Source organism: Coccinella septempunctata, chromosome 7 (assembly GCF_907165205.1).
Source record: "Coccinella septempunctata chromosome 7, icCocSept1.1, whole genome shotgun sequence".
Taxonomy (NCBI): Eukaryota; Metazoa; Arthropoda; class Insecta; order Coleoptera; family Coccinellidae; genus Coccinella; species Coccinella septempunctata.
The window spans coordinates 30,378,020-30,392,298 of record NC_058195.1 but is presented as its reverse complement, the minus strand read 5'-3'; the positions used below and the strand labels follow the sequence as shown (position 1 = coordinate 30,392,298).

The following is a 14,279-nucleotide window of genomic DNA, read 5'->3' as shown; positions in this document are numbered from 1 at the left end:
TAGAATATTAAATGAGCGGACCTGAATTCTAAATAGTATTTCCCGAAACCCTGTCTCTTTTTTCAATCACTTTCGGCATTTTCGTAATAAAAATTGATATTAGTTGTGGCAACGGTGTTGTGACAAACGAATAATCCACAACTGACTTTAATATTGTTTTCTGCCCATTTATGTCAAACAGTAAAAATTCTTCATTTGTATAAATAAGAACATTGAGTATTATCATTCAAACTGAAATGTGGCATAATGAAAAAATAAAATTTAATTTGAAGATGGACATTGGAAAAGCTAAAGAATAAGATAAAAGCAAGCTGCGATCTGAAGAAATAATATGTTCCCCTCTTACTTTGATCTCCTTTGGATTCAAGTCAAGTAGCTATTTTAGCCCTTCACATGAGGAATGAAAAGTGCAAAATGTGAATTTTTTTTCGATGAATCCGTTTCATAGGGACAATTTCTGGTGAATAAAAAGGTGATTTGGGTTAAATTAATATCAAAAACTGATAATTTCAATCAATTGTATTTTCTCTCAACAATAATGTGGACAATTTTTTCACATCCTCTTCAGACAAATATTTGCATATTTGCTTTAAACATAAATAAGGAATTCCACTATCGAACACTATATTCAGAACTCTACAGGCCTCCTCTTGAAATTTGACGATTTTAATGATTTTCGAAAATTTGTGTCGAATTTCATTCCAATAAAAAGTGGAAACCTCTTGTGAAAAAATGTTATTCCTGACACTAGCGTTTCTCAAGTAATTGATAACCTCACTCTTCTCGCAGCATAATATATGATGCAGTGTTACCCAGTGTGTTTCAACTATATTTATGGATTTCAGATACTCCAAATCTTCGTCGTAATAGCGATATATGATTTGTAGTTTCACATCGGAGGCAATTTTCCTAAAAATACTGTCTTCAACATTTTCCCCACGGTGTTTTCTCAGAGCGATGTGTTTAATGAAGGTGGTGATGATGGCCGTCATTGGATGATTTTCCACGAACAATTGCTCGAAAGCAGTCAATCCAATGTTGCTCCTCACGTCTATTGCCGCCCCCTCACGAAGAAGAAGATCGACCAAAACCGTCTTTCCTGTACGGGATGCTATTTGTAAGGGTGTCTCACCAATTGATGTATTCTTACGGTCGATATCAACACCTCTGTGTATGAGTTTCCTCGCCAGAAACAGGACCTTTTCGATAGAGCATGTGCGAGATGCAGCAATGATGTGGAGGCAGTTGTTTCCTATTATATTTGTGGCATTTGGACCTAAACCGTAATCGAGCAGTTTTTCGATAAAATTCATATCTTGGGGTCTAAACTTCACCACTAAATGTAGTAAGGTATTTTGCAAACAGTCAACGGCATCTAGTTGAGCACCATATTTCAGTAACTCTTCCAAGCATTTGTCTTTGTTGGCCGGATAAACACACAAATGAATTGGTTTGTAACCGTAAAAATTGCCTTCTTTCTCTATATCAGCGCCATACATTACTAGGTGTTTAATTAATTTGTAATGTCCGCATAGCACTGCGTGGTGAAGACAAGCATAGCCAATAACATCGGTACATTTCACATCCGCCCCCTCTTCCAATAACTTCAACATTGTATGTTCTTCTCCAGCAAAAATTGAAGCTCTGAAAGCGGAGTTAATCCTATCCTGGTTCTGCTTCAGTTTCTTCCTCGCATATAAGAGTAACACCTTCTGTGAGAAAAAAAAAATTAGGAATTAATTAATTGATGCAGTTGAAGTTCCAGAATTTTTTATCGCTTTCATAAGCCAATTTTTTCAGAGCCAATGTCAATTTGAAATGAAATATTGATGCAAACAATTTATGAAGCAGGTGAAGAATTTTGATTGCTCTAGTATTTTAGATGAGCGAATACCGTTACGGTTCTAGTTTCTTCCGAATTAATAAAATTTCAAATTATATACTTTGTTACAATATTAGTACACCGTTCAAGTGTTCATTTAGAATACCAAGGATGGTTGTTATTCAAGAGGTGTGAATATTACAAGTTCAACATTTTTTCAATTTTAAAGAGACAGAATTTTGTAAAACATTGATGTAAGTTTCCTTAGAATTCAAAAATTGAAAAATTTCTTCGTAAAATAAATGATATACCTATGACAAATTGAATTGGATGTCAGATTCTGATTGAAGTTTGGAAAAAATAAATGATTGAAAGAATGTAATTTTTATATTCCTGTAGAATTTGATAAATTTAGGAATTTGCTTCGATTTGTGAAAAGTAGAATTGCAGATCATGGTAGAAAATGAGGGAATCAATTCCATTAACAATTGGTCCTAAGTGTACAGTCAGTTTATGAGTTTTTCTCAAACAATATAATCGAGGTGGAACAGAGTTGTATTTTTAATTTTTTTCTACTGTTGATCCGTTAGAAAGTTGTTTTTATATAATTTGTCTACCAATTGATTAGCCCTCGTCTGTAATCTAGAAGTAGGTTTTTTTTGTGAAACTTCATAAATATTAACATCTCGTAACAATTTCCTTAACTTCTGTTATATATTCATAGCGAATTATAACCGTAGACCCGCCCTTGTCAGATCACGAGCAAATATTTATGGGAATTCTTGGAATTGGGACCTTACTGGCTTTGAAAGGGGCATTGGAATTGGGGCTAAACTGTAAAAATTTTTTTGGTAAATAAGATTTGTTGACATTATATGTGACTTTGTATTATATGTTTTTGAATAAATTGTAGACCTGAAAATGCAAAAGGCAACTTCTGCGAAATGTCGCCACGGCAGTTGTATAACCATTAATATTTTTAATTTAGTCCTATTTCCTGAAAGAATAGTCCTGTTGAATTAATTATGGAGGACGAAAGTTCTGGTATAATTTAAATAAAAATAAATTCCTTGGACATATTTCCATTAGTTAACTATTCTTCCAAATATTGAGTTCAGTTATTTATTTATTTCTTATATTCAATCCAATGTTACTGTATCGTTAAGCCTTTGATATTTCCTCGATGAATTTAGCATTCAAGTACTTATTCGTTCTATAGAAAATTGATTTCAATATTCCTCGCATATGAGTATCTCTTTCAACGTCAATTTTTTCTATTCTAAGCCAATATTACCCGTTACTCAAGGGAAATGAATCGAGGTATTAATTATTTTACACAAAGGTACTACACATACTGAATATGTATACAAACGGAATTTCAGAGATCGAAAAAAAGTACCTGAAGAAAACTATTATTAGATTCCATAAAAATATGAAGCCGGTTAGCATATTTTGTAGCTTAATATTAGCGTTGAGTCAAAATTATTCGGACTTACCTTATTGACACATAGTATAACTATCAAAAACAGAATAAAGAAGAGTTCGACACTTAGGAACAACATTTTGAAAGCACCAATAACTTTAGACTTGTACTAAGCAGAGTGTCTTTCGCACTAATGAAACTCAAATCGCAGAATACTCAACTATTCATCAACCCGGTTAAGTGGTGAGAATTCTAGATGTTCTTCTTCTTTTCTGCATCTTTTTCTTCCGAACAATAATAATTAACTTCGGTTCGTTTCATGGAAATTGTCAACTATGACTCATTATAGACTGGGCTTCGAAATTTCAAATTATACCTGAGCAAGCGTACCCTCAAGATGAAGTCATTCGGTTGGTGATATTCAGTTTTATAGGCATATCCTTCAGGCTAATCTACAGCCCCTTTTTATTCAAATTTGATAGGGAAAAAATTGAGAGAAAAATCATATCTCTGAACTTTTTGAAGCTGCGAATCATGAATCCTGGAACGCCTATTTATTTCCGAATATTGGATAGATGAACTTGTCCCAATAATTCGTTAGATTCGAGTAGATAATGAAGATTTTTAATTTTATTACTACACACAGCGGCAAATTTAAATGAACGGAGATGAATTGTATTATTTTTTCTCATAACTTTTTTGCGGCACAATTTAAAAGAATCATTCAACGGATAGATAGAATTCGAAAATTACAGTGAGATACTTCAATATTATTCATTAGTATAGACATAAATGTAGTAAAGGAGGGTGAATGGTTCTTAAAAGAATAAGAACAAGATGTGGACATGGAACCTATTTGATTTCTCTTTCGCTTCTCTTGCGAAAGGGAAAATAAATTGAGTCTAATCCTGACCGTTTCTGAGAAAATCAGAAATCAGAAGAATATAATATAGTAAGGGAATTAAGAAAATGTTTCTAGACAAATTATGGAAGTTAGGTATAACAAGAGGCAAATTGAAGCAAATATTCAATCTGACAAACATTGTTTTCTCTAAAAGCAGACACACTCTTCAAATTCTGCCGAAATCTGATAATTTTTCGTAATTATGACATCCTGTATCTCAGAAATAAACCGAGCAAAAAAAATTTATAAAATCCATTTGTAACATCTACCGTTTGTTATACCTACTCTGATACACCGTGTATATTAGGTTTTTCTCCTCTCGGTACTTTGAAGATCGCACATATTTGGGAATTCCGCCGAAGTAGAAACTTTTCCATCGGAAAATAAAAAGACATATATGATAAAATATAGATCATACAAAAATGAAAAATATGAAAAATAAAAGTGTCGAAATACAATTTTTGTTTTTGACTTTTTGATTCTGTAATATTTATATCGCTTTAGCTGGTCGTGAATACGTCATTACATTGCCAATATGTGACAATAAGGAAAAAATTCTTGACATAGTTCTTCTAGGAGAGTATGCAGTTTGTATGGGGCACATAAAAATTGTAGATTCTTTTGAAGAAAGGAGCATGTCTATTCGTGAACTTTATCGTTAAGTATTTTCTTATCGAATACCTTGTGTTATTGGGATCAACATCATAAAATTTTGGGAAAAATATTCCTTCATGATTCTAGGAAATGTTAGTCCATTCCAGGAATAATTTGATAGGTATAATGGGATTTTGGGGTACGCTCTCACTTTACAAAGTGTTGCTGTGCAAATTGATTTCTGAAAGGTTAAGTACGGTATAATTTAACGGTGAAGTGATAGAATACCAGGTTATTTCAGACATTCATAATTTCACAGTTAATTCATCTGGAATATTCTCAAAAATATTGGTTTTTTAGAAAGTAAAAAACGATCTCAAACAGCGGCAGATACTTATACTTCATACGAAATTTGTTCATTTGGATTTAATTGTAGTTTTTTTTTGAAAATACAATAATATTAAAAACACCTCGATCTGGCAGGCACATATTGATGCCTCAACTCATAATTTTATGAGTGTGGGGGTAGTTATGTTTAAGGTTGACAGCCGTCTCCATGAGTTGATTCTACAACTAAATTTCCATATTTCTTATTTATCATATAATAATAATAATAATAAACCTTATTCACAAAAACCCATCGTTACATCATTCACAATGAAAATGGGAAATGTCAAAAACAGAAAATACACAAAAGTGATTATGCTTAAGTTTGACTCATTCCTGACAAAAAATCAAGTATGGTGTAGGGTTCCTGCTGTATTAAGAGTTCATGAATCTCTCTGCGAATTTTTTTGAATTTATCAATCTCCCTTATGCGTCTTGGCAGTGCGTTGTACAGTTTTATACACATATAAGTACAAGATTTTTCGGTGGAAGAGTGGTTATGCTGAGGATAAATGAAGTAGTCGTTCCTTGTGTTATATGAACGGGTCTTTTCGAACTTTGTGAAGTATTGAGGCTGTTTATACACAAATTGTAGGCATTTAAATATATAAAGGGCAGGTAAAGTAAGTATATTAATAATGAGGATAAATTCAGATGCATACCACCCGACGATATGAATATCGACAAGTGTTACGATCTGAATTGAGCTAGCCAATTTGTCATCGTCAAGGCCCCCAAATGGAGTATGCTCCACCGAAGAAAAGCAGATGCTGACCATGGTTTCGGCCTCGTTTGGCCTCATCAGAGCAACATAGCATTTTTCCACGGTGGAGAACGTTTGGAATTGATGGAACTTTATTCAATGTTGTCATGTTCTCGTGGGTATTATTTACCCACAGCGCCATCCAACATGAAACGGTATCCGATTCAATCCCCCCCAGATAGTTGTTGGAATCTTTAGATGATGGTTCAGTGTGAATATTAAAATAGCCTGCTATCAGGTAGTCCACGTTCATATCGGATAACAATTGTACGAGGATTATCAACTTCTCGAAGAAGAGATTTACATCACTTTTTGAAGCATTGGAGGATCTATACACTGAAGCAATGATAATTTTTTTGTTTACTAATTCCATTGATATGGCCGCGCATTCGAAAGAATATATTTTTGCTTTTCACCAAGAAATCCGGTTTTTATGCAATCCATAATCTTTCCGTTTTTTTTCGACCTTACGTCATTAAAATGGGCATAACTCCCCAACCTAGGATATTGAACATAAACAGAAGTATATATGGGCTACATCGAACCGACCCGGGAATTTTCTTCCAGACCGGCACACTTAGAACGAAAAAAGTAGTTTTGGTGAGGGTTCAGTGGAGTAGCTAGCATGAAGTGCTATGAAAAAGACGTTTTAATGAACATCCCCAAAGAATGGCAACTGAAATGCGATTTTTTTTCTTACAATTCAGAAAAATGTCAAAAAATTGAGCAGACATTTTGGGGAAGCGAGAAGGCGATCAAAAAATTCTGCGATATTTTCATATAATTGCAAGGGGTAGAAAATAACACCTCTAAAATCGTTTCGCGAAAATTTTTTCACTTATGCATATAATACTCTTGAGAAATCAATTTTTGATAGCTCGATTTATTTTGAACAAATAAGATCTCTCGTCATTTCCTGCAAAGTGACAGTTTTTACCTAGTTGGCGTATATCATGCTGACATTATAGAGAAACACCACCAATTTTTTATTGCCTATAGAACAACTACAAAATTTGATTGATGGTTACTAAGGAGATAATTAAACATTTATTTTCACATGCCATCTTCAGGACCCACTGTTTTTCGACCATAAATTAACTACTCATTAACAAATTGCATGAATATATTCATACAATGTTAGTTTTATATTTATATTTCATTAATATTCATATATTATATTATCCTGATTCTCCATAGGTACCGAAGTACGCCTCAGAAGCTCCGTAAGCTTGTACGAGTTCGGAGAATCAGTTTTGTTCTGGCTTACTGTGTCCTTACGCCACCTTAGGCGCAGCACTGTTATTTCGAACACAACAGTGAATGGTGGCCCGTACCCGTATGGACAAGAAAATTCCTTCTCTAGCCCAGGATCAAACTCAGTACCTTACGGTTGCGAAATACTGAGCCGACGCTTCTAACCACCAAGCTACGCACGCTATGTTTAATGAAACAACTCTGAGTAAAAAGCATCAACGAAAAATGTATCCATGTTGTCTATAAGTATGGTTTAAAAAATAAAATTTGTCGAATTAGTTTTATCCATTTTCTCACATCTGATATCAAGTATTTTTTGAACCATACACAACATTGTTGCATAGTTTCCGAATTTCGATTTCAAATTTCCTCGGGGTTATTTTATTTATTTATTTATTTATTTATTTATTTATTATCTCAGGAATACACACAGGTGATTTCCACACCCAAAAAGTTATTCACAAAATATTATAGAAAAGTGAACAATTTGTGAATTGAATTGCATTTGGTACAATCAAAAATCAGCAAAACATATGAGGCTTAACCTAGTAATAAAAAAAAAATCCGAGAAATGATATCCCAATAAAACAAAATATTAGGTGTCAAAAAGAAAAGTCAAAGTTCTTCGAAATATTTTCTCAACATTTTCCGCTTGACCGCCGTCGAACCGTCGAAAAATATGTCACATATCTCAGCAAACATGCAAGTTTCCTTTTGCATACGATACAAAGGAGAGTTTTGAGCAGAAACAGTATTTCTCCTAGGAAGGCAAAAGATGTCATGTTTCCTCAGTGATCTACTCGGGGTATAAAAGGTAATACAGTCTTGAAGGAATTCTGACTCCAATGAGCCATTCAAAAGTTTTTGGAGCATCAGTACATCATTTATAGTTCTACGATATTCTAAACTGACCACATTAAAATGTTTTTGCCTTAATGAATAATTTTCAGCATTACCTCTCTGGGTCAAGAGACCGGACTTGTAACTGAGAAATCTCAGGAATTTTTTCTGAACATTTTCGAGCCTCGAAATATGGACATTGTAATGAGGACTCCATACAGAAGTTGCAAAATTTAGTCTACTGAATATGAAAGCATAATAAACAGCTAATAATGAATGTATATTTTTGAAGTCTCTGCATTGTCTTGTAATGAAGCCAAGCATCCTATTGCTGTTATTGACCACAGACTCGAAATGATGACGGAAAGTTAGTTTGGAGTCGAGAACCACTCCCAGGTCTCTGACTATTTCTGTTCTAGAAAGAGTCGTATTGTCGATAGAATAATCAAAAAGAAAAGGACGATTACTTCTAGTGAAAGAGACCACTGAGCATTTAGAAATATTGAGAACTACGCCTTTATTTCTGCAGTACCCACAGAATTCAGTCAGCTCTTCCTGCATAGCAATGCAGTCATGGATGCTGCGAACCACAATAAAAATTTTCAAATCGTCCGTAAATAGCAGAAATCTGCATTTCTTGAAACATTTCCCTATTCCATTGATAAACACCAAAAAAAGCAACGGACCCAAATGAGACCGCTGAGGCACACCCGACGCAGAAACAAAGCATTCGGAACGACGCCCTGTCACCACCCTTGTGTATGGGAATGATGCAGCCCAATTTCCAGTAGGTTGGAAAGACACCAGTAGCCAGAGATTTATTAAAAATGATTTTTTGTAAGAAATTGATGGAATCTGAAAAAAGGTTAGAAATAGTCTCTATGTACCATTAATTTCTAAGCCAGTCGACGAAAATGGTTGTTTACCATGATACCTCCCCATGCGTATGTTGGATAGTTTTTCCGATATCATATTTTGATATATGTACCCTAAAATATCATCAAATTGATTATTCACTTCAAGATTTTGCTCAACGAATTAGGTACAAAATCCAGGGATCCACTCACGTGATATACACAGTACCTACATAAATTCTGAAGGAACATACCGGGTTATTCAAAACTAAAATAAAATCTGGAAACTATTGATATTGCTAACTAATTATATGGCAAATATATGGTTTCGGGATATTGAAAACACAAAAATTGATAATAATGGTTATTTTGACAGTAGAAACAAGAAAATTTAGTTGTAGGAGTTTTTTCTTGAAAATAAGAATTCTTATATAATTCGTTTTACTGTAGATTATAGAAGGCGCTAGATCCCAAACAAGAGACCTATCCTGTCAGGTAAAAGATGTATTTTTGCTCAAAAACCTTCTTTTGGAGATTTTCGTTTCACATAATGGAATTGCAATTTATGCATCTTCAAATGGCGGACATAGATTTGTGTATTTTCTATAGCGAGTAAGCTTTTGTCAAATAATATCACTCACTTCCCTGTTTTTAATCACAATACCAAACTTTACTTTCACACCATGGACTGTGTAGCGTTCAATTTCATTGCAGCACAAAATACTTCGTATAGTAATTTGGGTTGCCTACTGATTTCGAGTTCGACTAATTTAAATTATCTCGGGGAATGTTAATCGGTTTTTTTTTCCATATGTGCCAGATACGGTAATTTCCTTCAAGAAAGAATTCACTTTCGTACTCGAAATTGGGAAAGTAGATATTTCGATTTATTCTGTGGAAATCCAAGAGTTTTGGGATAAAAATATTTTCCTGATTTCTTTCAATATTGTATTGCGAGTTGGTTATTTGATGAAGCAATATAATACCCAAATTTGGGGATCATTGGAGTGTATTGAAAGAGTATCTTTCTCCATTAGGCCACACAACATCAAAGTGAGTTTTTTTTCATACATTCGTTAATAGTTTATATCTTCATCTAGAACGATTAATATCGTACATCCCATTGTTCTAGGGCCTTTTTTTTTCCCGACTTTTTCTTCTTGAGTTTACGTTTGGAATATAACGTAAAATATAAGAGTGCTGTCGACAGAGAATTCAATTTACCTAAGATCCAAGAACATCAAGGATACTGAACGAGCGCTGCAGATTTTTGGTTTATGTTCAATTTTTGTCTTCACGAGTTTGGACTCACAGGATTGAGAATTGGTGACGTAGTTTTAATAATAGTTTCAATCCTGCTGTTCATCAAACTGGTATGTACAGATAATTTCGCTTTCGATTGCTGGTACCAATCAAGAATACCTTGTGACATAGGAACTTTTCTAGTGAAGTTGATTTTGGAGTTTTGACATTAATAAGTGAATATCTGAATATCTGAACCTATAGAGTAAATACACATATAAATGATCATTATTGTTTAAATACAAAATTTGTCAACTGATCTTGATCAAGTGAGGTGCACCTTCAATAATTTTTTGTGAAAGCTTTAATATTATTACGTTACTACTTAATGTTAGGCTCAAGATTTTGTTGGAAATTTCGCTAGAATTGTGCTCGAATTCGACGTTACATATTAAATTCTTTTCATATTCTCCAGGTTCTTCTCAATTCCTTTTAATTTTTTTTTTTATTATTTGTCACAATATACTTTTCCTCATTTGAAATATTCTGGTCGGTATTTACGTATTTAGCCGATGTGATATAGTTTTTCATTTTTGAAGAGTCACTTTATTCAAAATACGTTGGCGCCCTTTATAAAATCATTGTGAACCCACGCCGTCTACACTGACAGCTGACCGAGGAAAAACCCAAGTGAAACTCTTCTGTGTATTGGTTTTCTTTATTAATTTTTTTGAGCAAGAGTGACGCCACAACTGGCAACTTAAAATATTCGTATAAGGCAAGTTCAGCATAATAATCATACTTCTTTATCCTCTTCATTCACAATCTTTCTGATTGTGGAAATATTCAGCTGAAATATAAGTCGTTTGGATTCAGATGAAACATTATATAAATTTTCTTACAATTGATATTTTCGCTTCTGTCTGACGTATTGTGGATTTTAGAATATTAAATGAGCGGACCTGAATTTTAAATAGTATTTTCCGAAACCCTGTCTCTTTTTTCAATCACTCTCGGCATTTTCGTATTATAATAAAAATTGATATTAGTTGTGGCAACGGTGTTGTGACAAACGAATAATCCACAACTGACTTTAATATTGTTTTCTGTCCATTTATGTCGAACAGTAAAAATTCTTCATTTGTATAAATAAGAACATTGAGTATTATCATTCAAACTGAAATGTGGCATAATGAAAAAATAAAATTTAATTTGAAGATGGACATTGCAAAAGCTATAGAATAAGATAAAAGCAAGCTGCGATCTGAAGAAATAATATGTTCCCCTCTTACTTTGATCTCCTTTGGATTCAAGTCAAGTAGCGATTTTAGCCCTTCACATGAGGAATGAAAAGTGCAAAATGTGAATTTTTTTTCGATGAATCCGTTTCATAGGGACAATTTCTGGTGAATAAAAAGGTGATTTGGGTTAAATTAATATCAAAAACTGATAATTTCAATCAACTGTATTTTCTCTCAACAATAATGTGGACAATTTTTTCACATCCTCTTCAGACAAATATTTGCATATTTGCTTTAAACATAAATAAGGAATTCTACTATCGAACACTATATTCAGAACTCTACAGGCCTCCTCTTGAAATTTGGCGATTTTAATGGTTTTCGAAAATTTTTGTCGAATTTCATTCCAATAAAAAGTGGAAACCTCTTGTGAAAAAATGTTATTCATGACACTAGCGTTTCTCAAGTAATTGATAACCTCACTCTTCTCGCAGCATAATATATGATGCAGTGTTACCCAGTGTGTTTCAACTATATTTATGGATTTCAGATACTCCAAATCTTCGTCGTAATAGCGATATATGATTTGTAGTTTCACATCGGAGGCAATTTTCCTAAAAATACTGTCTACAACATTTTCCCCACGGTGTTTTCTCAGAGCGATGTGTTTAATGAAGGTGGTGATGATGGCCGTCATTGGATGATTTTCCACGAACAATTGCTCGAAAGCAGTCAATCCAATGTTGCTCCTCACGTCTATTGCCGCCCCCTCACGAAGAAGATCGACCAAAACCGTCTTTCCTGTACGGGATGCTATTTGTAAGGGTGTCTCACCAATTGATGTATTCTTACGGTCGATATCAACACCTCTGTGTATGAATTTCCTCGCCAGAAACAGGACCTTTTCGATAGAGCATGTGCGAGATGCAGCAATGATGTGGAGGCAGTTGTTTCCTATTATATTTGTGGCATTTGGACCTAAACCGTAATCGAGCAGTTTTTCGATAAAATTCATATCTTGGGGTCTAAACTTCACCACTAAATGTAGTAAGGTATTTTGCAAACAGTCAACGGCATCTAGTTGAGCACCATATTTCAGTAACTCTTCCAAGCATTTGTCTTTGTTGGCCGGATAAACACACAAATGAATTGGTTTGTAACCGTAAAAATTGCCTTCTTGCTCTATATCAGCGCCATACATTACTAGGTGTTTAATTAATTTGTAATGTCCGCATAGCACTGCGTGGTGAAGACAAGCATAGCCAATAACATCGGTGCATTTCACATCCGCCCCCTCTTCCAATAACTTCAACATTGTATGTTCTTCTCCAGCAAAAATTGAAGCTCTAAAAGCGGAGTTAATCCTATCCTGGTTCTGCTTCAGTTTCTTCCTCGCATATAAGAGTAACACCTTCTGTGAGAAAAAAAAATAGGAATTAATTAATTGATGCAGTTGAAGTTCCAGAATTTTTTATCGCTTTCATAAGCCAATTTTTTCAGGGCCAATGTCAATTCGAAATGAAATATTGATGCAAACAATTCATGAAGCAGGTGAAGAATTTTGATTGCTCTAGTATTTTAGATGAGCGAATACCGTTGCGGTTCTAGTTTCTTCCGAATTAATAAAATTTCAAATTATATACTTTGTAACAATATTAGTACACCGTTCAAGTTTTCAGTTAGAATACCAAGGATGGTTGTTACTCAAGAGGTGCGAATATTACAAGTTCAACATTTTTTCAATTTTAAAGAGACAGAATTTTGTAAAACATTGATGTAAGTTTCCTTAGAATTCAAAAATTGAAAAATTTCTTCGTAAAATAAATGATATACCTATGACAAATTAAATTGGATGTCAGATTCTGATTGAAGTTTGGAAAAAATAAATGATTGAAAGAATGTAATTTTTATATTCCTGTAGAATTTGATAAATTTAGGAATTTGCTTCGATTTGTGAAAAGTAGAATTGCAGATCATGGTAGAAAATGAGGGAATCAATTCCATTAACAATTGGTCGCGAATTATAACCGTAGACCCGCCCTTGTCAGATCACGAGCAAATATTTATGGGAATTCTTGGAATTCGGACCTTACTGGCTTTGAAAGGAGCATTGGAATTGGGGCTAAACTGTAAAAATTTTTTTGGTAAATAAGATTTGTTGACATTATATGCGACTTTGTATTATATGTTTTTGAATAAATTGTAGACCTGAAGATGCAAAAGGCAACTTCTGCGAAATGTCGCCACGGCAGTTGTATAACCATTAATATTTTTTATTTAGTCCTATTTCCTGAAAGAATAGACCCGTTGAATTAATTATGGAGGACGAAAGTTCTGGTATAATTTTAATAAAAATAAATTTCTTGGACATATTTCCATTAGTTAACTATTCTTCCAAATATTGAGTTCAGTTATTTATTTCTTATATTCAATCCAATGTTACTGTATCGTTAAGCCTTTGATATTTCCTCGATGAATTTAGCATTCAAGTATTTATTCGTTCTATAGAAAATTGATTTCAATATTTCTCGCATATGAGTATCTCTTTCAACGTCAATTTTTTCTATTCTAAGCCAATATTACCCGTTACTCAAGGGAAATGAATCGAGGTATTAATTATGTCACACAAAGGTACTACACATACTGAATATGTATACAAACGGAATTTCAGAGATCGAAAAAAAGTACCTGAAGAAAACTATTATTAGATTCCATAAAAATATGCCGGTTAGCATATTTTGTAGCTTAATATTAGCGTTGAGTCAAAATTATTCGGACTTACCTTATTGACACATAGTATAACTATCAAAAACAGAATAAAGAAGAGTTCGACACTTAGGAACAACATTTTGAAAGCACCAATAACTTTAGACTTGTACTAAGCAGAGTGTCTTTCGCACTAATGAAACTCAAATCGCAGAATACTCAACTATTCATCAACCCGGTTAAGTGGTG

At 33.7% G+C, this 14,279-nt stretch overlaps 2 protein-coding genes across 2 annotated transcripts; both read right to left on the bottom strand.

The window, feature by feature from the left end:
• Nucleotides 1-3,879, bottom strand: LOC123317043 (ankyrin repeat and protein kinase domain-containing protein 1-like). The gene is made up of 2 exons (XM_044903398.1): nt 3,319-3,879; nt 1-1,712 (listed from the first exon to the last, which is right to left on the bottom strand). Exons 1-2 carry the CDS (start codon nt 3,382-3,384, stop codon nt 510-512), a joined length of 1,269 nt encoding a protein of 422 aa, XP_044759333.1. The 5' UTR covers nt 3,385-3,879; the 3' UTR covers nt 1-509.
• A 4,987-nt stretch (nt 3,880-8,866) lies between these two features.
• LOC123317750 (serine/threonine-protein phosphatase 6 regulatory ankyrin repeat subunit B-like) lies at nt 8,867-12,639 on the bottom strand. Its single transcript, XM_044904360.1, has 2 exons — nt 11,808-12,639; nt 8,867-8,976 (listed from the first exon to the last, which is right to left on the bottom strand). The coding sequence occupies exons 1-2, from the start codon at nt 12,637-12,639 to the stop codon at nt 8,867-8,869; spliced, it is 942 nt and encodes a 313-aa protein (XP_044760295.1).
• Between the last annotated feature and the right edge of the window lie 1,640 nt (nt 12,640-14,279).